Source organism: Pseudorca crassidens, chromosome 8 (assembly GCF_039906515.1).
Source record: "Pseudorca crassidens isolate mPseCra1 chromosome 8, mPseCra1.hap1, whole genome shotgun sequence".
NCBI classification, from domain to species: domain Eukaryota; kingdom Metazoa; phylum Chordata; class Mammalia; order Artiodactyla; family Delphinidae; genus Pseudorca; species Pseudorca crassidens.
The window spans coordinates 105,395,647-105,422,046 of record NC_090303.1 but is presented as its reverse complement, the minus strand read 5'-3'; the positions used below and the strand labels follow the sequence as shown (position 1 = coordinate 105,422,046).

At 44.9% G+C, this 26,400-nt stretch overlaps 2 protein-coding genes across 7 annotated transcripts in view; one reads left to right on the top strand and one right to left on the bottom strand.

Annotated features, from left to right (window-relative positions):
• LMBR1 (limb development membrane protein 1) overlaps positions 1 to 25,285 on the top strand; it is a 162,742-nt gene extending 137,457 nt beyond the window's left edge. For 4 of the 6 annotated variants that reach the window (XM_067747583.1, XM_067747582.1, XM_067747579.1 and 1 more), the window contains 2 exons: positions 1,192 to 21,903; positions 22,250 to 25,285. In XM_067747583.1, the coding sequence (XP_067603684.1) occupies positions 1,192 to 1,277 (86 nt within the window). In that variant the 3' untranslated portion in view covers positions 1,278 to 21,903; positions 22,250 to 25,285. The remainder of the gene's footprint in view (positions 1 to 1,191; positions 21,904 to 22,249) is intronic. The other 2 variants (XM_067747581.1, XM_067747580.1) reach the window with 2 other exon arrangements.
• Positions 18,074 to 26,400, bottom strand: part of RNF32 (ring finger protein 32) — a 38,977-nt gene continuing 30,650 nt past the window's right edge. Inside the window, exons 8-9 of the mRNA XM_067747587.1 lie at positions 18,980 to 19,168; positions 18,074 to 18,286 (exon numbers count right to left, since the gene is read on the bottom strand). Of these exons, the coding sequence (XP_067603688.1) occupies positions 18,074 to 18,286; positions 18,980 to 19,168 (402 nt within the window). The remainder of the gene's footprint in view (positions 18,287 to 18,979; positions 19,169 to 26,400) is intronic.

Genomic DNA, 26,400 nt, shown 5'->3' with positions numbered 1-26,400 from the left:
CTGCTCTCTTTGCCCACGTCCTTCTGCAGCCGGCCTGTGTTAACACGCTTTCTCACGTCCAGCAGTTGTAGGTGCCTTCTGTCACTCAGTGGCTTGGCTGTTCCTGAACAGAAAAACAAGAACTGTTTTTTTGTGTGTGTTGGATTGATTTATGTTTCCTTTCCCAGTCATGCATCATAGACAGGCTCAGTTTTACCTTTTCTTTCATTAAGATATGCAGTGATAGAAATTTAAAAATTTGGAGTGCTATGTTGGCTTGCGAGGGATATAAAATTGCTTACCAGTCAGGCAGACAACCATCTGAAATTTTAGGGGAAAAATCATCTTATCCAGGTATATTTTTACAAATATCTGAGCCTCACAAAAATTGTTTCCTCAAAATCTTTTCCGTGGATGTGTTGCTTATGTGCTCTTGACTGTCTTTATGCTTCATTTTGTTAAAGTGCTCAGAGCTTTAATGCCACTTAAACTCTTAAAATTTCTTCTCACTTTTCTGCCTGTCAGGGCACAGTATTGTCCTATGTGTCAGGTATGCTATGTAAATAATTGCTATGTGATACAGAGGGAAAGTAATGTAACTTAAAAGGTAGTAATCTTTTACTCTGTGAAATATCTTTGAGTAGTGAAATCTTCTTTATGGTCAGTTTGTTCTGTTGCCATTTCTTTCTTCTTGGTAGTGTCTTCTGTTGCTTTTCTTTTTACTTGCATGCTTTATGTTTTGGTGTGTCTTTCCCTGCATTTTCCTGTGAGTGTGTATATATGGGTGTCTTTTAAAACAAAAATGGGGTCATCCTCGTTTCAGGTTGTTCCCTGGGAAGGGCACTAGGGTGTGGGGATAAGCTTGCAGGAGGAGGTTTATTAGAAGTTGCTCTTGGGACCAAGATGGAGGGCGGGGCAGGGGCAGGAGCTGTGCGGAGGGCAGTGGCCACTGCATCTCACCAGAAGCCTCAGCCGGCCCCGTGGGATGTTGGATGAAGGAAGGACTCCCAGGCTGCCCTGAACTAGGGGAGGCCTGACTGCCTCCTGGGCAGCTGTCTTCAGCTCAGGCCCAGGCGCTGCCGGTGGGGAGAAGGGCCCTTTCATCCTACAGGGAGTGTAGCCAGAGAGGCACAGTTCCCTCAGGAGCACGGCACACTCTGCCCGACCTCTCAACAATGCATTAGTTCTTACATCTTCTTCATTTTCCTGCAGGGCTTCATAAACTTCACTTATCAGATACTTCAAGGGATTCAGAAACCACAAAGCCTTCTGCGAATGGGCATCAGAAAGCACTGTGAGACCCGCAGCAGCGCCCTGCAATCAAGAGCCTGAGCGCCCCGAACCTGTGACGTTCCCGTCGGTCAGGGGTGTTTCCTGCTGACTGTGGCCCGCGTTTACGGCCTGGGCCTGTCGGTGTCGTTTTCATAATCTAAGAGCTCGGCTGTTGCAGGTCTTCTTCTTTTTACCTTTGGGGCGGCCCTTGTAGTTCCCAGCCAGGTGCAGCCTCCTCAGGGCGGCGTGTCTTCTGGGGCCATGTTTGCTTGCATCAGTTATGCGCCCATATGAGAGTGTTAGAAAAGGCCAACTTTGGGGCTTTCTAAGGATTCACTTAAATCTTGTTATATATTCCATTCAAAACGAATTCCATTCATGCCCTACATGAAAGGGCATCCTTGGTACTTAGATGTGAAATTTCTGCAAAAAATGAAAGTTTGTAGATGATATTGCAGTGGATACATTGGAACTGTAAATGGTTGCAAATTATATTTTTCACTTCCTTAAAGAAAAAACAAAAGCATAGTTCTGATTTATGTTACAGAATGATATTGATTGGACTTTGAGTCAAGGGAAAAATACAAAATTCTTTTAAAACTTGAGCCTTGGTAGGATGCCACAGGAATACCTCCTACTGTCCAGTGGAATAAGCTATGGTAGGAAGTATTATGTAATCATACTTCTCTGACAGTTTATGTGTATATAATTCAATATTACCTCTCATAACATAGTTGCCAGTGTTGAATACACTTGTAACTTAGATTTTGCCTTATAGGCTATATGTACACTCAGTTTTTTTTAAACATTTTTTTCAGAAATCCCTTACTTCCCTGTGTCCATTATGAACTATAAATGCTCTGTGGTAGACACCCCTTCTGTCGCCACAGTCTTCAGGCTTTGATCACTTCTGTACATGCCAATTTAAACATCAGACTTACGAATGTTACCATTTAACACCCAAAACACACAGCATCAGCATTCATGATGTAAGAAAAGTTTTGCCGTGTATCATGGTCTGATGATCATTCAGTTATTAAATTGTAAATAATTCTTGGGATGGGTTCTTGACTTAAGTCCACTGAATAAAAGCTATAACATTATACTCCGTGTTACCATCCACTAGGATCAAGTACCAGAAATTGTGCATGCAAAAATAGCAGATGGGTCCACTTGCACACAGTTCATATCATGCAGCCTCTATAAACACATATGTTCATATGCGCTGTGTGTTTGGCAACAGGTTGTGTTCAGACAAAAGGAAAAGAACAGTTTTCTCAAATTGTTGAATTTAAAGGGTTTTTTTGGGAGAAATTTATGAAAAACAGGCTATATATATTTTGACATCAAAAATTTCCACTTAGATCCAATATAATAAGAGAAAGTAACCCAAAGCTCCACTGTGTATACTTCTCCTTTATTTATACCTCTGCATTTCCTTCTGAGCTTCTCTTCCTGTTAAAATGCAGCTTAGTTTTAAAATAAAAGAACATTTTGTGATTCTAAACAACACTCAGTAAATACCACCAGTCTAGTATGGGTGAATTTCTCAGCATAAGATCCACATACTGAGAAAATGAATAAAAATTGGCTGCTTTCTAATTTTACTGGTAATTATACCTATTTAAGTGTTAATTGCAAGTTTTGATTTTTACTGAAACTTGCTTGCTTTGAGCAGACCAGGTCAAGGGGAGAAGAGAAAAGAATTCCTTTAAATAAAAGAATATCACTTTTAACTGACACCAATTTCAGGGCAGACATCCAGAGGAAGAGCTTCTGGGTATTTGTAAGATGTCTGAAAATTTTTGAGTAAAATATTAAACTTTTCAATGTCTATATCAACTCTTTGTTCATTTGAAAGTTTCTTTCCATCAGAGGACTTAAGCCAGGTTTGGATTAGTAAGGAGTGAAATGTATTATAAATTCCTGAAGCTCTTAGTGGATGCTTCTTCACTGCTGTGTGGAGCAGAGGGACGGTTTTGAACCTTGGGTGCCAGATGCCTTCTGTGGAAGCAAATATAGGTTGTCACATCCTCGGTCTGCACGTAATGACAACCACCTGAGGCTCTAGCAACACCTGGTGCATTCCTGGTCACAAGCGCAGTCTTCCTCTTGAGTGAGACACTTACTCTAAATGCAGGCGCTTCTCCTGCATGCACGCTGGAGGCTGGCATGTGCACCTGTGGCAGAAGTGGCTGCGGCGCACTGAGGCCGAGCACTGGAGGACCGGTAAGGACAGACAGGCACCCGTGAGCTTACTGTTACTGCAGTTGTGCGTGCAGTGGAGGGCGAGCACGAGGCCTCAGGTCCGAGGTCCCGGTGCCGGCGGTCGGACGGGCCTGAAACTGCCTTCCTTCTAAGTGGGTGGGGTACATCACTGACTGCATTAAATCAAATGCTCCTTTTATTTTTTCTCACCACTAGGATCTATTTTAAAAGGGCATTAGGCACTGCAATCACAGAGTTTCTTGAGGAGACTGAGCCAATTCTTATCATTCATTGGTTCTACAGTATGTAAATAAATTATTTTGAAGTTATAAATTTTACAGATTATAATGTTTGTAATGATTTTTACTGATTTTCCAAGATATTTCTTAGATTTAAAATCTGTTTAGCTTTATATACATTCTGTGTAAAAATAGACCTGCTGTAAATATGAGACTTTATGTGAAAATTACACACACACACACACACACACAGGTGGCACCTTCAGTGCCACGCTGAGGGGTTGACAGTGGATGAGAATGAAAGCTTCCTGGTGGTTCTCAGTCTCGGGTGCGTCAAAGGTGCATATATACCTGACCTTCGGGGCACCGGCTTCTGCCTGGTTTTCTGGAGCAGTCGGCCTCCCTGTGGCCTCTGCAACCGCCTTATTTGCCAGCAACACAGGCTTACATCGCGTGAAAGCCCTAGGTGGCTTTCTATGTTGTTAGCAGTATTTAGTATATAAAGGCAGAGTTCTTAAAATAATTTTTTTTAAGTATGAGGATACATGCAGTACTGACTTCTTAAACTTTTAAAAAATTGGTATGATGTTACTTTAAAAATAATGTTTGGATGCACTGGCAAATTATTTTTGTTTACAGAGTGTTTTGTTTACAGGTTATCAGGCTTGTTTCTGTGAGATACTTTTAGTGTGACTTTTTAAATGTCTCAGAAATTAAAGTTTTACAAAAAGTGATTTCATATTTTGGTTTACAAGTACTCAAATGTGTTTTTTATTTTTAATCTTAAATACCATCATGGCTAAAACTTAAGAGTGTATGTAGGTTATTTTCATTTCAGTTTTATAAAGGGCAATAACTATTCTTATGGAATGTTGAACTGAGGGAGGAGTGGATATTTTCTCTCCTTTTTGTTGGGGAGTTTTTGATCAATTTCTTGCAACCTAAAATGTAGCATCAATAATTGAAATCATGTATGTTATTTCTTTGACTTATTTAGGTTTGATGTCTCTAATTTCTTCCATTGAAGGACTGAGCCATATACCTGATTGTGGTGTGAGCAGCTTAATCCAGAGTGCTTGGAAGGCAAAGGCCTTTAGCATGTGGTTCATTCACTGACAAACAGAAGCCTCTACGGCAGTGGCTTTCAGACTTCTGACCAGAGTAAGAAATCCAGTCTACATTGTAACTCACACACACATACATACTGCTATACACAAACAAAAATTTAACAAAACAGTACCTACTTTTACTGTGTGTGATGCATGCTGGCTTTTTCTATTCTGTTTTATTGGTTTTTAAAAAAAAATACTTGACACAAACCACCAAGTCATTTCCTGGCTGAAAGAATACAAAGCATTTTTTTGGCTTTTGAATATTGTTCAGGTAAAATTCATTATTGCAAATACCACTGAAACAAAAGGATTGCATATGCAAATTACTTGTTCCACTGAAAAGAATGTAATAAAAATCAGTAGAAATCGCTCAGACTCTAAAAAGTGGATTATAAAATTTCAAAACTAAGTGATTGATCCGTATGTCTTAAAGGAGTAGTGCTGGGAGCTAGTTTTCAAGATAAGTTATTTAACTTCCAATTCTTTGCAGTTCAATTAGGAAACATTTTTTCAAATGTAATCAAACAAGAAATTCACACAAAACCCAGTCATCCTGGATATGACTTTGGTGCTGTGCTCTTCTAAAGGTGTGAAGAAGTCAGGTTCTCACAAGCATGGATTACAGAAAGCAGGGCAGCAGCAGCTGCTGTGCATGTCTTCTGAGGACCAGAGAGAAACAAGGATCTTCAGTGTCTCAGTGTGAGGACGCTGAGATTCAAATGTGGGCTGTGAATCTGAGGAAGAAAGTTTTTTCAGTTTCTAAGAATACTATGTGAAGGATGTAATGTCTTTCCCTTTGAAAAGCTATTATTAAAAGAATGTACTGCTTACAAACAGTGACACTGAGGAGCGAGGATTTGGGACCCTTCTGGAGCTAGCGTATTGGTTCTGCAGCCTTCCCTTCACAGCCCTCTGGAAATCTTCTAGTTTTTCTCTGTCGGCTTAACAGTGGGCTTGAGGACGGGGCGACAGAGGTATTATTGCTGATGCTAGCACCTGTCCCTCCCCGGCCTGTGCCTGTTCAGAGAGTTTCTCATCACCTCCACTCTCATCCTCTCTCGACTTCAGTCTCAGCAGTGATTCACTTCTTTTCTCTTTTTAGTCCTCACTGTGGCATCTCATCAGACCTCGAGGTCAAGGAGGTGAAGGGGGCATCGGGGGAGGGGGGAGGCGGTGTGGTGTTCTTGCTGTCAGCAGCCCGGAGACCTGGGAAATGGGGAAATACACGCCTCCATTCTACAGAGAAGGGGCCCAAACACACGAAGGGTGAGGTTTGCTGAAGTCACACAACTAGGGAGTTGAAGAGCTGTCTGTGAACGCAGGTCGGTATCACTGAGTCTCACCTCTTCCTGGTTTGGGGGTTTTGATCTCTTAGTGACTCCAGTCGGGTGGTTCAGAATTTTCCAACGCCAGGATATTGAGTCAAGTGTTTGAACATTGTCTGTCTTTCTGCTTGTCTTAGTGCTGGTGGGGAGTTGCAGAAGTGTGGCATGGTCCCAGGGTCCATATTTCTAGGCCTTAGAAACTCAAGCAGACTTGATTCTTTCTCAGTTATGCAGCTAAACATTTAGTAATGCAGATAACATAAGCAGATATCTAAGATGTGGTTCTAAAATGAGACCAATTTTATGTATATAGCTTGCAAAAGGGACTTAACTACTTTAAATTGGTAATAACAACAATAATAATAATAGCAGTAGCCACTTAAATAGTGCTTTCCTGTGCCAGGTATTGTTCTAAGCATTTTATATGTGTGTGTATATGCATGTTTATTTAAATATGTAACTTATTTAATCCTCCTGACAATCCTGTGAAGTGGGTGCTGTTAATATTCCCACTTTGCAGATGAGGAAGCTAAAGCACAGAGAGGTTAAGTAACCTGCCCGGGGACCCACAGGACAAAGGATTCGAATCCCGTGCCAGCTGGCTCCTGAGTCCTTACGCTTAACCACTTTATAAACATTGCTTCTCAGATAGACTTTACTTACCACTTACAGCCGATGGAAAGAAGGCACCTGTTTTCACACAGGAGGCCCTGAGCCTAGTTGACAGAGCTCTGTCTAAGATCAGAGCCTCTGAGACCGAACAAAGGGACTTGTTTAAAATTGTTACCTCTCTTCGTGGTGCTTGGTGAGGACACTGAACCAGGTAGGGAGCGCGTGTGAGACACTTGGGCTTTAAGAATGCGGCTTGATTGCCTTGGAAGGAAGAAAACTGTTCGGGAAAAGTTTTTTAAAGATGATGGCTCTGCTCCACGTGTCACAGATCGCAGCCCTGCAGGTTTCCCGCAGTCCAGCGAGCTCTGCATTTGGGAGGGGTTTAGGCAGAGCCGCTGTGAGCCACTGGTGCTCAGCGAGCACAAGCCTGGAACTGGCGGCCTTGAGCCCCAGTGTGGGCCGACCAGAGCTTCGGTTTCCTCATGATTTCTGCATTCCTTTCCTCAACAGGTAAAAGGGGCAGGACCTGCGGTTGTGAAAAAGCGCGAGGAAACAGTAGCCATAGTTATCTACCAATCTGAAAGGGGGGGAATCACACCTGTGTACCATGTAGTGGAAAACGCCAGGTGGCTTCTGTATCTGTGTATGTGTTATCTGTGTATGTGTATCTGTGTATCAGTGTATGTGTGTCTGTGCATGTGTATCAGTGCATGTGTATCTGTGTATCAGTGCGTGTGTATCTGTGTATATGTATCTGTATGTGTATCAGTGCATGTGTATGTGTGCATGTGTATCAGTGCATGTGTATCTGTGCATGTGTATCTGTGTGTATCTGTGCATGTTTATCTGTGTATGTGTATCTGTGCATGTGTATCTGTGTATGTGTATCTGTGTATCAGTGCATGTGTATCTGTGCATGTGTATCAGTGTATGTGTATCGGTGCACGTGTATCAATGCATGTGTATCTGTGCATGTGTATCTGTGTATCTGTGCGTGTGTATCTGTGCATGTGTATCTGTGCATGTTTATCTGTGCGTGTATATCAGTGCATGTGTATCTGTGCATATGTATCTGTGTATGTGTATCTATGTATGTGTTACATGTGCACCAGGCTGTGGCCGACATGCCACAGCCACTGACACAGGGCCTGAAATGTTAGGTACTTGATAAGTATTAGCTGTTATTTTAAATAATTTATTTAAATGTTCTCTTATAGTTGCTTGACACTTTTAAGATAATGTCACAATTAGTTGTAGCAGATCCTATAAAGGAGTAAAATAAGATTTTAAAATTTTTGCTAGTGGGGGCTGTATGGGAACAACTGAGACCAGCTCCGTAAAGGCCATTCAGCATTTATCTGGTCCATATGGGGCTTTTCTAAGTGAGTCCTCACTTATCCTTGTGGAAATTTTTCATCTACTGGAGTTGCCTAAAATCATCATTTCTTAAATTATGATGAGGATTTTGGAATCGTACAGGCTATGTTAAAAACTTGTAACAAACAAGAAAGCATTTTTGAGTCTCCACATCCTCATGTTTATTTGGATAAGCTTGAAAGTCTAGATGTATCAAACATTAAATTAATTACAGTTTCCTTATGAGGCTTTGTCTTTGAAATAGAAGCCAAGTCTGCCTACAAAAGGCAGTGAGGAATTCCCTGGCGGTCCAGTGGTTAGGACACAGCGCTTTCCCTGCCGAGGCCTGGTGGGTTCAATCCCTGGTCGGGGATCTGAGGTCCCACAAGCCTCGCAGCTCAGCCAGAAAAGGTGGGGGGTTGCGCAATGATATTGGACCGTTACGGTGTTTCTGCTGATTTGCCTGATAGAAGTCAAGTTCCAGCGTTTAAATTGTCACTGTAATTCCATGTGGTTGCTCTGTGACGAACCACATGCCACCACAGGATTGTCGTATGTATATGGAAACACCTTTGTTCATGAGCATTTTTTCCTACCAATAGATGTAGGTTTACGTCATTCCATTGAATGGCTATATAGTATTCCTCTTGATGTGTATGACCATATATATATATATTTTTTCGGTACGCGGGCCTGTCACTGTTGTGGCCTCTCCCGTTGCGGAGCACAGGCTCCGGACACGCAGGCTCAGTGGCCGTGGCTCACGGGCCTAGCTGCTCCGTGGCACGTGGGATCTTCCCGGACCAGGGCACGAACCCGTGTCCCCTGCATCGGCAGGCGGACTCTCAACCACTGCGCCACCAGGGAAGCCCCATGGACCATATTTTAATCAACTCCTTAGGGATGGGTGTCTAGATTATTTCCAATTTCTAACTACTGTAAATACTAACAAATAGCTTTCTACATGTATCTTAGCACACTGTTTTATTATCTTCTTAGAAGTTTATAATGAAAAACTCCTCTTTCTCGTACTCTCCCTGTTTCACTTGTAGCCACCAAATGTGTGGGGTTTTTTTCTACACCAAGTATTTCTCCAATTCTCTGTGGATAACTACATGGGTGTCCTACAATTCAATTCAATTCTGACACTATCTTCATGAAATTAGTGCACACCCACATGTTAGGGACTCAGTCCCAATAAGACTGGCTGCCTACCCGCCCCGTCCCCCCACTTCAGATGCTGATCCCAAGCCCAGGCTGTCCCTGTGCTTCTGAACAACCCGCTTTACATCAGAGGGTCCCAAGACCCCCTCCTCCAGTTCAGTAGTTTGCTAGAGCAGGTCACAGAATGCTGGAAAACAGTTGACTTGCTAGATTACCTGTTTCCCATAAAGGATACAAGTCAGGAACAGCCGGATGGAAGAGAGGCACAGGCCAGATTCGGGGAAGGGGCACTGAGCTTCCCCACCCTGTCGGGGTGCCCCACTCTCCTAGAGCCTCCATGCGTTCACTGACCCGTAAGCTCTCAGAGTCCCTTCAATTAGCGGTTTTCGTGTGTATGGAGGCTTCACTATATAGGTGTGATGGATTAAATGATTGGCCACTAGCGATGAGCTCACCCTCCAGCCCCTTTCCACTCCCCAGAGGTCAGGAGGGTGGGTCTGACCCCTAATTAGTTGGTTGGTTCCCCTGACCATCCTTGGGGAGTTTCCAGAAGTCACCTCATTCAGTGTGGAGAAAAGGGAACCCTCCTACACAGTGGTGGGAATTGGTGCAGCCACTGTGGAAAACAGTGTGGAGGTTCCTTAAAAAATCTAAAGATAGAGTTACCGTATGATCCTGCAATCCCACTCCTGGGCATGTATGTGGAGAAAACTCTAATTAGAAAATTTACATGCACCCCAATGTTCATAGCAGCACTAGTTACAATAGCCAAGACATGGAAACAACCTAAATGTCCATTGACAGATGAATGCATAAAGAACATGTACACAACGGAATGTTACTCAGCCATAAAAAAGAATGAAATAATGCAGTAAGTCAGACAGAGAAAGGCAAGTATCATATGATACCACTTATATGTGGAATCTAAAAAGTGGTACAAATGAACTTATTTATAAAACAAATTCAGACATAGAAAACAAACTTATGGGTACCAAAGAGGAAGAGTGGGGAGACAAATTGGGAGTATGGGATTAACAGATACACACTACCATATATAAAATAAATAAACAGCAAGGATCTACTGTACAGCACAGAGAAGTATATTCAATATCTTGTAGCAAACTATAATGGAAAAGAATCACAAAAAAAAGAATATAGATAAATACATACATGTATAACCGAATCACTGTACACCTGAAACTAACACAATATTGTAAATGAACTCTACTTCAATTAGAAAAAAAAGTCACCTCATTCACATAAGCCCAGGTGTGGTTGAAAGGGGCTTGTTACGAATATAAAAAGATACCCTTATCCTCTTATCACTTAGGAAATTCCAAGGGTCTTCAGAGCTCTGTTCCAGAAATGGAGGAGGACCACATGTGTATTTTTTATTATAAGTCACAATGTCACATAGTTCCTAGAAATGAAAGTGGATCAAAGGGAATGCACACTTCCAAGAGAAAGACCACATCAACATGCTCTCAGCAGCAGCCTGTGTGTGTCTAGCTAACACTGGATTTTGCCAGTCTTTTACATTAGTGGCAACTTGATGGGGAAATACCGTTTTTCTCACACTTTTAATAACTAGTGGGGGAAACTTTAAGAAGAATTTTAGCAACTATTTGTATTTCTGCTTTTATGAGTTACTAAATATACTTAGCCCACTTTTGGTATTTCTTATTGTTTTATAAAACCTTTCCATTACAGCAGTAAATATTTGTCTTTCTGTTGTGTTGTAAATATTTTTCCAAGTTATTTGTTTTTTTAACTTGTTCACATTGTTTTCTGCTACATGGAAATCTAAAATTTTGAAGTAGTCAAAATTGACAATTTCCCATAAGTTTTTTGATATCGTACTTAGGACTTCCCTACTCCAAGAGTCCCTACTCCAAGGGAAAAAAATTTACCCGTTTTTGTCTCTAACTCCTTTAATTAAGATGTAGCTCACATATCACGTGTTGGGCTGCATCCTACAGGCCTGCAAGCCCTGTAATTGCCCAGTCGCGAGACCAAAGAAAGAGCCTGGTGGTGGCAAGAGAGACATCAGTGGTTTATTGGACCCAGGATCTTACCTCTGAAGCAAAGTCCTGCAGCGGCACCTCTGGCTGTGGGGCGGGGCAGGGGTGATGGTTACGGGGGATGGACGTCAGGTTGGCTGGTTACCAGGGAGACTATCCTAGTGGAAGATCCACTATCCTAGTGGACGGGAAGATTAGGACGGTCAGTAGCTAGGGCCAGGGACAAGCGTGTAGGCAGTTACTGATCAGGTTCTGTGATGAAGAGGGTAGATCAGCCAGGTGAGTAGGGTGTAGGTGAGGCAGGGACTGGTCCAGCAGGGGATGTCCAGAGAGCAAGAGTGCAGCCATCCTGGGGGACTTGACCATGCACCATAAAATTCACTCTCAGTATACAGTTCACTGGTGCTAGTGTTCAAAACACAAAATTCAACCAAGTAATTGAGGATCTACTTGGCCTTATTAGGTGGCTTATGATAGGGCAGCATCCCATCTAGCACCTAGAAGGAGCTCCCAGGGGTTGTACAAAGCAGAAGGTTTTTACAGGGAGGAGGGTGGGACAAGGGAGCTATTAGCCAAAGAAAAGGAAGGAACATTTTTAGTTCAAGACATCATTTGGGGGGAAGGGAACAGCAAGGGTTTCATCATGCAGATTGCCTCTTCTTCTTCTGGGGGTGGAGAGGGCCCACGTGGCAGACTACCTCCTTGGTGAAGACTAGAAGATTCCAGACTGGTTGATCAAGATTACATTTCTGGTGAAGGCTGAAACTGCAGTTAGGTCAGGTATCATGGGCTTTAGCACAAGTGACACAAGTGACCATTCTGGGCCTGTGGTTTTTCTCTTTTAACATTAAGTATATTCACAAACATCACCACCATCTAATTCCAGAACATTTTCATCACCTCAAACATAACTACTTTTAAGCCTTTGTTTTTTGATAATCAGGCATTCCTTTATCTGGAGTTTATTTTGATGAAAGGAATGAGATAGTGGCTGTGCAGACTGTCACTGGCACACAACTGTTCTCCTTCATGCTAAGCAACACAAGTCCGGTTTTCTGTAAGGTGGCAGTGCACCCAGCCCCCCACGGCAGGTAGCTGTGGCCACATGGCTCAGGGGTGATTAGGGAGATTGCTGTGTAGGGCCCCCGGAAAGGTGACTCCAAGAAGTGAGTCCACCAGGAGAAGCACCGTGGATGTGACAGGGAATTATGACTGGGACTCTGAGCCACTTCCCACCATGAACTTACTTCCCTGGAAGATGGGCAGTCACAAGAGCTTGGGTGCCCGTGGGGTGCACAGCTGCCCTGCCTGCCCTCCTGGGGCTCCCTAGGAGGTGGCAACTCGTCTTGCACTCAGGCCACCACAGTCAGGTCCGCCGTGAGCACCTGAATGCAGTTCCAGCTGATCCTTGATCAGCTGTATTGTTTCCCCAGATGACGAGTCAGTTGTGGCAATACAGTAAATATGTGTGATTTCAGTGCCTTTTCTATAAACCAGTTGTCCATAAAATCAAGCTTATTTCTAAATTCTATAACCTGAAACTAATTAGTATATCTCATAAACTGTTTTGAAGATTATTCCCCTCTTTTAATGTAGCAAACACTAACCTTGTGTTCGGAATTATGAATACCTAGACGTACTCTTCATTTCATGGGGCTCTTGTATACACTTGGCTTATACTTTGGAAGGTACATTCTTTTAGACATTAGCATTCTTGTTGGCAAAGAAAATTCTTGTTCACAAAACAACTCAGAGACGATCAAATTTGTAGATTAGTTGACACTGTTGTATCAATGTTAGTTTCTGGTTTAGACAATTTTACTATGGCATGTTAACACGAGGGGAAGCTGGGTGAAGGCTACATGGGAATTCTATTGTTATAACTTTTTTGTACATCTAGATTATTTCAAAATTTCAGAAATATCATGTAACAAAGAATTTTGCCAAAGTGTAATCTTTAATCTTCTTAGGCCTTTCACTCTCTGGGCAGAGATAGGTTATTGGCCTGGGCTCATGAATTCAATATTACAACTGGGTATTGGGGCTTACAGAAAACTTCATCCCCTAACACTACCATGAGAACCAGGGATAAAGTTTTTTAAAAGTCTTAGACCATTTTAGGTAAGTTAGATGTACATCCACACTCCCTGCAGAAAGCATTAAGTAAGCATTTGATGGTTCCAGTAGAGTGTTGTTAACCCTCGTCCCCATGCTGCACGTTACATCCCCAGGACTTATTTTATAACTGTGAGTTTGTACCTTTTGACCCCCTTCACCCATTTTGCTCACCACCTCCACCCCCCTTCCACTGGCCACCGCCAATTTGTCCTCTGTATCTATGAGTTCGGTTTTTGGTTTTTTAGATTCCACATACGAGTGAGATCATATGGTATTTGTCTTTCTCTTATTTCACTTAGTGTGATGGCTTTAAGTTCCATCCATGTTGTCACAAATGGCAGAATTTCCTTTTTACAGAGGAATAATATTTTACATACCACATGTTCTCTAACCATCCAGTGATGGACGCTTAAAATTGTCTTCATGACTTGGTTATTGGAAATAATGCTGCAGTGAATATGGGGATGCAGACATCTCTTGGAGATCCTGATTTCATTTCTTCTGGATACATACCCAGAAGTGGAATTGCTAAATCATTTGGTAGTTCTATTTTTAGTTTTTTGAGGAACCATCATACTGCTCTCCATGGTGGCTATGCCAATTTACATTCCCACCAACAGTGCAGGAGGGCTCCCTTTTCTCCACACCCTCACCAGCACTTGTTTCTTGTCTTTTTGATAGTAGTCGTTCTAGCAGTTGTGAGGTGATATCTCATTGTGGTTTTGATTTGTATTTTCCTGTTGATTACTGATGTTGAGCATCTTTTCATGTACCTGTTGGCCACCTGTATGTCTTATTTGGAAAAATGTTTATTCAGATCTTCTGTCTGTTTTCTAATAAGATTATTTGGGGTTTTTTTTGCTATTGAGCTGTATAAGTTCTTTGTGTATTTTTGGATATTAACCCCTTAACAGATATATGATTTGCAGATATTTTCTCCCATTCTGTAGGTTGTTGCCTTTTCATTTTGTTGATTATTTGTTTTGCAGAAGCCTGTTTATTTTATATTTTTTGTTTATTTATTTTTGCTTTTGTTGTATTGCTTTTGGTGTCAGATCCAAAAAATAATTTATGTCAAGGAGCTTACCACCTGTGTATTCTACAAGTTTTATGGTTTCAGGTCTTACGTTCAAGTCCTTAAGTACATTTTGAGTTGATTTTTGTATATAGTTTAAGACTAGGGTCCAGCATCACTCTTTTGCGTGTAGCTGTCCAGTTTTCCCAGCACCATTTATTAAAGAGACTTTCCTTTCTTCACTGTATATCCTTCGCTCTCCATCATATATGCGTGGGTTTATTGCTGGGCTCTCTGTTCTGCTCCACTGATCTATTTGTCTTTTTATGCCAGTACCATATTGTCATCAGAGTCAAAAGCCTCAATGTCTTTTGAGTGAGAGATAGTGTCTTTAAAAATGAGATAATCTGGCAACGTTAAGTCCCATGTTTCAGGATCATGGATCCTAATCAATAACCAGCTGCTTTCCCGCTTATCTGTCATCGCTTGGCCGCAGAAGGCATCTGAGTTTGCGCCACTAGAATAAGAGCTGAGATCCCCATGGCACTCTGGAGCTGTTAGTGCTCACTTCAGGGCAGACTCGGGGCCTCGTCTTCGCGTGTCCTCTGCAGGCTCTCAGCTTCCCCGGGAGGAAGTTACCTGTCCACACCCTGTTGTCCGTTGAGGTGTATCAGTACACGTTGACCTCGGTGTGAGGTCATCAGCCTGTATGAGGAATACTTTACAAGATCTGTCCCATGAAACTCACCACCGCATCTTGGGACCTCAAAGTGAACACCATCTGTTTATGATGTCATACAGCCGCCTTTTTGTGGGACAAGTCCTGTCTGAGGCGAGCATGGGGAGTGGTGGTCTGTGAGATGGGAGGACTGTTGGTGTGGGTTGTCTGGACCCCAAGTGCTCGGGAGCAGCCTGGGGGGCGCGTGGCCTTGGCTTGAGCTCCGAGTCTGACGTCGAGGGGCAGTGGCTGGAGAACGTCAGCCAGCTGGCTCCCCACGGCCGGTGTTCTTGAAAGGAGCTCCGAGCCGTACTCCACAGCCACCCCAGTTACCAAGTCAAAAAATGAGAGAGAGGAGGCACTTCTCCTAAAGAGAGAGAGAGGGCAGCCATTTTCTGGCTGAACTCTCTTGAACTCCCGGATGGGAGGAATCGCATAACACATGGCTTTTCTGTTTGGGGCCACTGCTAGCTCAGGTGTGCGGGGTGTTCCTCCAGTGGAGCTCACCCTCCTTCTTGCCTTCTTTTGCTACCGCTCGTTTCTTTCTTTCTTTCTTTTTTTTTTGGCTGCACCACGCGGCATGCAGGACGCTAGCTCCCCGACCAGGGATCGAACCTGTGCCCCCTGCAGTGGAAGCAAGGAGTCTCAAGCACTGGACCGCCAGGGAAGTCCTCTTGTTTCCTTCTCTTCTCTGGTTCCACCTTAGTTTGTGCTATCTTGTGCTCATCAGAGCTCTTTGGTTGCAGGTGCCAGAAGCCAAGTTCACCAAGCTCAGGGAACACATCTGGATCTAGGGCCCAGTTTGCAGCCAAGCCCAGCTGAGCCACCACAGAGCAGGCGGCCCCCATCCAACAGATAAGTAATAAACGCTGCTTGTCCTAAGCATTTTTACAGCAGTGGGACGATAAAATCATACTCCCTGATAAAATGTGCTGTCGTCTTCAAACCGTCCAGAGAAGCAGCTACTCCACTGAAGTGCTTTTTTTTTTTTTTTTTTTTTTACTGTTCTGTGCTTGTAACTTGGTCTCCCCAAGGCTCTGTTGGGCATGCTGTTCCAGAAGACTTGTCAATAAGAGAATTACCTGATGTGCCATTGACTTTCGCAGCTGTGTGAGACTCACCCCTGAACACTCATGGGGTTTTCACTGCCATGTTCCCCAGTGTTGACCAATCCCAGATTTCCATCCTCACTGATTTTCCCTGTGCGCCCGCTTTCTACAGTTAACTAAGGCCTAGTCAGTAGAGTACTTGCTTGCAAAGAGCAGAGACGGGCTGTGCTCACTTAAGCAGGAAAAGAGTTTGCTGGAAGGACTTTTGACAGCTCACAGATTCAGTGGGAAGGCTTGAGAAATGGGTTCTGAAAGCAGGCAGGACTGCCGGGCGTCTGGGCAGCCACACCCAGCCATCGTGCCCAGGGACAGGAGTGCAGGGACATGGTCACACATGGCCCTGAGGGGCCTCTTACTATCACTGAGTGACCTGGGCATCCCTGGGCTCTCCCCACAGATTCCAGTTTGGGGCCTGGAATCAGCCTGACCCAGCCTTCACCGCATGGCTGTGCTCTGCCTCGTGGGCCTTCTGAACGGAAAAGTGAGGTCTGGGATCCAGCCTCCCTCTGCTGTCTCACAACAGAAGTGTTTGCTCACTCTTTAAATCATTCTCCAAGTTAGTCTCCAAATTTTGTAAAAGTCACATCAGATCAGAACAGCTCCTCTGTGATAGTTTCCCTGATAACCAGCCAGCCTGACGTCCATGCCCCCTATAACTCCACCGTTGAAAAGTGAGCACACGCCAGTATATGTGGATTTACTCATTTAAATGATGTACATGTGTATGGCTATATATAAGTAAAACATATCAGATGAGTGCTTTAAAAGGATGGGGTAAAAAATAAATAGGAACATACATTTAGTATTTCCTCCCACACGACACTGGGGCTGTTCTGCACCCTTGGCAGGCCTGCTCCTGGCCTTGGCAACCTGTCTGTCTTTTCCCTCCCAGGCCGGGCTTCCTGTCTCCTTGCCTGCAGTTAGCTGTGGCTGCAGTCTTGTGTGCCAGGTGCCCCGGCGTGGCCACAAACGTCTCTGCCTCAGCACATGGGAGAGTCACTGGGGAGCCCGGGCAGAGCCACAAGCCATGGGCCACGAGCCAGGGTCCACTTAGAGAAGCCCCTCAGCCCTCACCCGCTGCCGAAGGGCTGCGGTTCAAAAGAACAGGCCGCTTTGTCCGTCCCTGAGGCTTGGGCCTCATCTGTTCCAGCAGCTGGGGCACCTCACCATCACAGCTGCGCTTCATTCTTGTAAGTGACCAGGCTCCCAGGAAGATTTCGCGGATTTCTTCACGTATGAACTAAAACAGTGTATGTGGCTCTAAGTCATTACTATGTGATTTACTGTTTTCTCATGTTGAAACCACTGAATATTTTATTTTCATATCTTGGGTTTATATATTCAAAGTGCTGAAGTACAACAGTAAAGCAAGAGTTAGGAGCGGCAGAGGACCTTTAGGTTACTAGCTTGTGGTCGACACTAGCTGTAGGTAAGTACCCAGCCGCGTGTGGGCCAGGCCTGGGAAGACAGAGTATTGTAACCCTACCGGCAGCCCCCCTGCGGGCCAATCAGAACCGCTGTGGAAATGGGCCAGTGAGCCAGGCTACTGTGTCAGAAGGGAGTCCCTTTACTGTTACGAGCAATTCCAGCTGGCCCACTAGACGCAGAGCAAATCAGCAAATTACAGAACCTCTGAGACAGAAGGTTTTAGTCCGTGCCTCACTTACTTCAACTGATTAAACTCATGAATCTGAAGTTTTCTTTTTATAAAGACTAAAATTGGATGGGTTGTCAGCTTTTAAAATATCGTTAGCTTTCCTAAGTACAACCACCAAAATTAAGGTAAACCTTTCCCCCCGAATTATATAATTTTATTCCTGTGAATTCAACATTCAGGAATTTTCTTTGGATAGCAAGAGTGGCAGAGAGGACACACGTGGAACGGAGAACTGTCCCCCAAGGAGAACTCCTCCAGAGCAAGGAGACACGTGTGGTGAAACACGTGTGAGCAGGACAGGAGGACTGTGTGCTGTGACGAGGGCGCCGGGTGAGCCTGGCTGCCCACGGAGAGCGGGCTGAGGCAGACGAGCGCTCGGGGCTGTCCCCGGCAGGGCCTGCAACACAGAAGGACGCAGGAGTTGGTCACGCAGGTTGTTAGTTTCATCATAATAGGAAGTTCCGGAAATTTGAGTGAGAGCTGTATACTGACAGACGTGGATCTTCTAAAAATGAAGACACTTCATTCTGTGTTAAAATGGCATTGATTATATACGTACTCTGCTAGTCTTATGAAAAATGGAAAGGGTAGAAACCCACCTGGGATAACCCATTTTGAAACACAAATAGTTTATAAAATGCTGAACATTAATAATATAGATTTTCTTTTAATTAGGCAAGGAAGAGTAGTCTTTTTCAAAATTCTTGATACTGTGTAGCTGCTAAACTTCTTTATACATTTTCCTCTTTCTGTGATTTTCTAAGCAAGTGTTTCCTCTGTGGGATTTGGAGTGTCGTTCTTTCACGGCTCCTACAGATGCAAGAGGAGGGCAGGCTGGGACCTGCGGGGAAGCTCCGGGGGGCGGGGGAGGAGCATGTGGGGAGGCCTTTTCCCTCGGCGCTTTCACAAAATGCCATCATCAAAGCGGAATTTCACACTCAAGGGCCTTGGCGCTCACCCCAGAGTGGGTGGTGAAGGTCCTGGGGCCCCACTGCCCCACGTGCTGTGGGCACAGGCCGGGCCCCCCCCCCCGGTGGGTGCCCCCCCAAGCAGCACTGCAGAGCCGCTGGCTGCCCTGTCCCGGGCACAGCCTACCTGTGTCTGGATCTTCCCCCAGTCCTCTTCCGTGAGCTCGTGGCCACATGTGTACTCCAGCTGCTGCAGCACGCTGCGGTTGAGGGCCAGGCAGCGGTCGATCTCTGAGAAGAGCTCGTCTATGTCCGTGTGGTAAGAGCACAGCAGGCGGTGGCTGATTTCTGTGAACTGGGGACACGGCGGGGGCACACTTACTCACAGGCAGTGAGAAGTTCTGGAGGTAGGTTGAAGGGAAGCCCCTTCTTGAGTGCCGACCACCCTTCCTGCTAATTTCCCTAAGGCCCTGCCTCTGAATAGTATTTCTTGGGGAAATAGGCGCACGGCGATCTCCTGAATCACTGCGGGTCCAGAGGATTGGTGCAGAGATTTTACCAGAACGGGGCACCTGGTTGTAGGCCTTGCTTGTCAGCAGGGAGCACATTGATGAGACGCTGAGAGGAGAGAGGGTTAGAATTTTGCACAAGTAGTCACACGGTCATCCTGGTCTGGTACCGGTTACTCTAGTCTTCACAGGGGTGGTCACTGCACAGTGCCGCTTTCCTGGGGCCACCACCAGGCCATCGCTAATGAGAGCTGCTTCGCTTCCCCTTGCTCCACAGCATCTTCCCCTGTGGTTGCAGATTGTGAATGATCATTTTAGTGTGAACGTTTGAAAATATGTTTTTTAAAAAACATTTAGAAAGTTAGAAAAAAAAAGTTTTAAAAAACTTTAAAAAAAGTTTTAAAAAACATTTAGAAAATCTTTCCAAGAGAAAGATTATCTCTTTCTTTCAAACCGGTTACTCATTCTGCTTTTCTCACCAAGCTCTAAAATCATAACTTTGAACCCCACCCCTTGCCTAAGGACCTTAAAAAATAAGCTGAGTTAATCAGTTTGTGGACAATTGTTTGTCCCCTTGCTACAGAACACGCCTTCAGGATTTACCTTAAAATCCTGTTTTCACCGCGAGCGTCAATATGGAGACGGCGCGTTACGTTTTATCTCAAACTTCGGTTCTGCTTTAGAAGTATTAGCCTTAAATACAGTCTCCAATGTTCCAAGCTCAGTCCTTTTATAAAAGTCTGTATTTTGATACAAAACGATTTAGAAAAGCACAGTGCTCGCAGGACAAATGAGTGAGTTGCTGGCTGCGGCCTCCCGACGGCAGCGAACCAGAGTGGCCAGGGGGATGCACGCATTCGCAGTGCAAGTTCCCTCACCTGTGATTCGTAAAATGCAACACGCCTAGATCACGTGGGAGGCACGTGGACTCGCGTGACTTCCCCCAGATGGACCAAAGTGTGTGCATTTTTGGTCCGTTCAGTGGTAACAGTTGCTCACTGCAAAGTAGTGAAACTGTGATAGCCTCCAGCCTCCCTACTCTGGACTCAGTCTGGCCTTTGGAAATATTTACTGTGTGAGTCTCTCTGATCTCTGTGAATTGTAATCTCCCAAATTAGGAATCTTTAAGTCTTCTGTGTATACCCTTCCATCAAGATGCCATCCACTCCTTTTTAAAAGAGACAAGGTCGTATAGTTATTGGTTTATTAGAAATTTAACGTCTTAAACCTTTTAGGGTTTTTGTTAGTGTTTTGGTTACAGTTGCGCAGGTTTTAGATGGCTTGCCCATTTTCGCATAAGTCCTGCATGATTTTTCAGGAACATACACATTAGCAGGGATGCCTAGATGGGTGAGTGATATTGTGATTCCAAAGGGCTTCAAGATTCCAGAAGTTGGTCTCCTTAGATGGGCTGGGAAGGAAAAAGAGTTTCATGGATTTCAGTTACATTGTAAAGACCTGGATTATCACTGTGGGTTCAAATCCAGATTCTCAGTTACTAGCTGAGTGACCTTGGGCAAGTTACGTTCGCTGTTGAGGGAATCTTACGAGAAAAGACTGGGCAAGTTCATTTGTACCCCCTCCCTTTTCTTTTTAATTCCACATACAAGCGCTATCATATGATATTTGTCTTTCTCTGCCTGACTTACTTCACTCAGTATGAATTTATCTACAAAACGGAAATAGTCACAGATTTAGAAAACAAACTTACGGTTACCGGGGGTGAGGGGAGAGGGATAAATTGGAAGACTGGGATTGACATATACACACTACTACATATAAAATAGGTAACTAATAAGGACCTACTGTATAGCACAGGGAACTCTACTCAGTACTCTGTAATGACCCATATGGGAGAAGAACCTAAAAAAGAGTGGATGTATGTATATGTATAACTGATTCACTTTGCTTTACACCTGAAACTAACACAACATTGTAAATCAACTATACTCCAATAAAAAGTTAAAGAAAAGAAAAAGGCCTGTGAACAGCTGGGGCACAGGAGTAAATGGTTTTTATTAAAGAGATTTGGGGATAGGGATGTATTTGGTCTTATTTTTTTTCTCTCCCTGGTCTTCTCAAAGTGCTGTATGATATACTTGGAAAAAACCCTTTTAGTATAATCGTTTTTAGAACTTTCTGAAATGTAAGACTTCACCAGCTAGTCTAGATCAACACCGTCCGCAAGAAATGTCACGTGAGCCATGTCTAATCTTAAAATTTATAGGAGCCACATTAAGAAAAGTTTCTAAATAGGTGGAATTAAATTTAATATTTTACGTAACCCAACGTATCCAAAATATTTATCACTTCAAAATGTATCAGTTGAATAAGCTACTGAGATCTTTATATTCTTTCCTTCCTGAAAGGCTTTGAAATCCGAGCGTGTTGTGCACGCGCATCACATCTCCATCTGGACTGGTCGGCCACAGGTGGCTTGTGGCTCCCTGCACTGGACGGCGTGGCCTGGTGGCTCAGAAAGACATACACTAGAAAGGAGTGACCGTCATGTCTGGGCACGGAGAGGTAGCCAAGCCAGGGCCACTCCGATAGCTCCTTTGTTAAACGTTTGAAGACTGATGTAAGTGGTAGGGGTGATCTGTTGTTTAAAGGGTGTGGCAGTGGTGGCTGTCACCTGATGGCTGTCTTGCTCGTCCTTCCCCAGCACAGAGCAGTCTGCAGAAGTTGGCGTCCCATCCAGAAACCACATTCCCCATTCCCCCTGTGCTAGGTGGGGCCACGTGACACAGCGTTTCCAATGGGAATGGGGTCTCTGGGCTGGACACACAGGTCTCTGAGGCCCAGGGGATGGTAGGGCGAAAGGATGGTGGGGGGACAGTATCTGTGTCTCACAGGGTGGCATGCTGTGACTCAGGTCACTGAAGCTCTATTTTCAGTCGCTGAAATTAGGGGTTTATTTGTTGCAGCAATTAGCAGTGTCCTGGTTGAGAGATTGTGGCTCTTTCACGGAACTGGGCGGGATGAAAGGAACTCAGCCCATCGAACCTCGCAGTCATTTAGGAGCGTGATGCGTGGAACGTGTTCTCCGTGGACGTGGGGGACTTTCCCATTTCAAGTATCCTACTCTATTGGACATCCCGTGTGCGTGGTTTGTCTGTTCGTTTTTATGTGGATAACCTGGCGGGATGCCATGTCTGTGTAAGTCACCTCCATTAGAAGTTGCCTTCACGGACCTGGTATTCCCTTCCAGTTCCCATCTGTCCTGCAAGAAGACTCGAGCCTGCGCGGGCAGCGGCTGTGGTGAGTGAGCCTGCCCAGCCTTGGTCCCTGGGTGTTAACCAGGATGCGTGCTGGGTTTCAGGGAAAGGCCGTGCTGTAACACGGCAGGCGGCCCACGGGCTTTGAATCCAGGCACCTGTGTTTTGGGGTTTTGCATGCAGTTGATTTTCAGCCATACCTGGAGGTCTGGAGGAAGAAGCTTTTCCATCTATGAATCCAGTTCTGTTTCTTACTGATTCTAATTACGCTTGCCTGGCAGCTGGACCCTAGCTTATGGGCTCCAGCTGGCAGTGTTTCATTTTCTCTGTTCCTCAGCCTTTCAAATACCTGATAATCTCCAAATAAATTATTGAAAGTAGAAGAGTTCCCTATACTTTATAAAAGGAAGAATTACTTGGAAATGCATACAGCTGCCTTCCAATTAATGTTTTATAACTCAGGTTTTCTGTAAATTGGGTTTTCTTGAAGTGTGAGATATTTCCCATTTAGACCTGTAAGGTGAGGTCTTTTCTTCCTCCAAAATGATACCTCAGAATAAAAAGGATCACGTTCTGTTCCAGAGTGTCTCAGATTATGAGGTATGTTCTCAAATTAGTTCTGAACAGAAGTGCTACTTGGAGCAGACAGGTTGGTGTGAAAGGATCGCAATGCTGCTTCTCAGGTGAGCTCCCTGGACCCGCAGCATCTGCATCACCTGGTAACTTGTTAGCAATGCCAACTCCCGGGCCAGCCCAGCCCTCCTGGGTCAGAACCTGCAGATAGGAAGCAGCCGTCTGTGGTTTAACAACACCCACGGGGTTCTGATGCTCACTCATGCTTGAGAACTGCCATCATAGAAGTTTCCCAATTAATTTTTGAGTCAAAGTTATTTAACACAGCTTTAGTCATCATTCCTGGAGACGTAACCACCCAACTCCCAAGTGTGAGGTGTCCCCGTGAGCTTTCAAAGGTCACTTAAGAGAGCAACGGAGTAAATGTGGAGGCCACGAGTATTTATATATCCCTCTCTGTATATATATGTTAATGTTGTCACGTGTGTGGTGAGGTATCTCTGTGGTGCTCTTCCTACACGTTGAGTGAGTTCTCACGGCTTGAGTTGGAGCTGGTGTGCACGCCGCTGGGTCCCACGTGGCCCCAGTGGGGACAGTCCCTGTTGTCGCCTCCCTGCGCTGCAGGCCGCCTCCATTCCTTCTCACTGTCAGCTCAGGCGATGGGAGTGCTGCGCTCAACGCTAGCCCACCGTGCAGAATTCTCCCTGGGTCCCCGGGTTCCCGCCTCTGTTTGTCTGTGGGTCGGTCGCTCTGTATGCCAACTACGGGGGACACAGCAGAAACACTTGCTGAAGAAACGGGCTCGTCAGTTTCGCAGATGCAGCTAGTGCCTCTGTGGAGGGCGGGTCTTAATGCGCCCGGCCGGCCACGCTGGCCTCCGACCTTAGTCTGCTCCCTGCCCCTTCGTCTCTTCGGGGTTTCTCCATGACACGGCTGGTTGAAACTGATACCGTTGTCAAAGAGTGTTTCCTGCCTCTTTCCCTCCAGGAAGGTGGGGCGCACCCAGAGGAGGCCGTGAGTCTGGTGGGGAAGCAGGCAGGGGCTCCGGGGCGATGCTCGGGTCTGCAGAGGCCGCTTGAAAACAGCCGCTCCCCACCTGGAACCACGTTCTGAACGGGCGAGGTGCAGGGTCAGTGCCGGACGCAGGTGTGCTCGTTTGTATTTTCCTGTCCGCCACACCTGGCATCACTTTCACACTCGTTAACGACCATGCTTTCTTCCTCAGCTTAAATGGAAAGCATGTCGTAAATGAGAAAAATAACAATCCCCTTTATATGCAGTGGTGGTTAAAGACTTAAAATGCAGGTTATTCAACCTAAGCTAAGTAATTTTGCCTTTACCCTGCCGTTTAGCTGTGGCAGGGTGAGGGATAGAAAGCATAGACGGGTCCCAGAGGAGCCTGGGCCGGGCCGGGCTGGGGCACATCTTGTTCCTTTAACGACAGGGCGCCCAACCCAGCAGGAAGGCGGGGTGGGGCCGGGAGAGGGTGCGGAAGAGAGGGTCTGACAGCGAGGTGCAGGGGCAGAGGAGGAGCGGGCAGGCGTAGGCCAGGCGCCCCCAGCTGCTCCCTCACCCTCACCGCCTGCAGGGGACACTGCCGTCCCCACCTCGCCCTCCATCGCTGATGCCAGCTTCTCCCCAGCCTCGCCCCCGCCTCTCCTCAGGAAAGGCACTACTTTGCCGTAGGGATCTTCCGGTCTGGCGAGACTCACTCAGCCCACGAATGACCGTCATGCTCCTCCGTCTCTGCGACCTCTGCACGGCCGTGCGTCCCCCGCGCCTGGGCTGGACGTGCGCTCTCTCCGGACGCCCAGAGAGCACTTTTGGCCCCTTCGCTTGACACTTGTCACCGGCTGGATGCTCATACCTTTTTCCTGTGTGTATTTCTTATCTCCTCGTTCCTTAGATTCATCTTGGCGAGGCCCTTAGCGTTCAATAAAAAATGTCGACTTTAAGTTTGCAATAGATTAGAAATGGAGACACATACATGCCCTAATGTGCATACTCTAAAGGACTGCAGTACAGGTTCCTTTGTGGGGATTAAAAAAAAGGACAGTGTCTGCGTGGAATGATGCTGAAGGAACCTGCCGTGTCAAGATTCAGTGAGGCATCAGCGTTTGGCTTCTAATTATAACATTGACGTTAGCTTGTTAATAAACATACCGAAAATCCTTCAGTTTATATTTATGGCAAATTTCTAAAAGTGAACTGATGTGACTGTCTTTATTCTTGTGCTTCAAGTATTGGAAAGTTAGCAAGGGTAATATTTTAAAAACTTAAATCATTATATATTTACGGACTACCTATCGTGGCCAGGTCAGAGCAGTGTCCTAAGTGTAGCTATTATGAAATATTTCTTAAATGTCGAATTCCTGTGTGATTAGCATCCTTCTTCTCCTGTTTACTGCCTCACTGTCACACGGGTCAGAGGCCTTCCCTGATTGAAAAGGCAAGCACCACACATGCAAAGACGATCGAGGTCTAGTTTTCAAACTAGGGGTTAATATTAATTCTATGGACAAAATACATACATTTTTCAATTAAAAAAATGAATATCTTCTTATATTTTTCTTTTTAAGTCTCACATTTCAGATATTTGATAAATTAAGTCATTACAAATTCAGGTTATTGATATATAAAGCAATTACTGGTCATTTACAAGTACATCCTGGCTAAACAGTAAAAAAAAAATCCTAACAAAAGTGCCCAGGTGAACTCTGTCTGCCCAGGAGGCCCCTCTCAGCATCCATCTTGATGTCAGCAATTGCTTACTAATGTGTTGACTTACGGCCGCCCTCAAAAGCCAAGTGAAAAGCCTGGAATTTACAGCATATCAATGAATCAGTTGATAAGCTTTTACTGGTTTAATATCCTCCCCGTCTTGCTGCTTGGAGCCACTTCAAGTTAGCAACAGAATGTTTGCCATCTCTATGTGATAAAGGAAGCCAAAGGACTAAACAAACTTTAAGACCATTATGCTGTTTGGCGAGATGTAAATGAAAAAAAGTAAGAGAAATCCTGCGGGAGGGTGTGGGAGCGGCAGCCCCTAAAGTCAACCACAGCATCTGACAAATCCCTAACCTCACTTTTTAAACAATGGTCAGGACTTTTAGCTTGGGTTGAGATAGTATAATGCATTTGAAAAGTTTTAATTGCAGCAATAAAAGGCCATACCTCAATTATATGACATATGCTAGCAGAATTTCTAGATAAGGATCAAAGGCATTCAAGGACCAACCACTGCATTCTGGGCAACGCTTGGGCTTTCTGTACACACTGGTGACAGG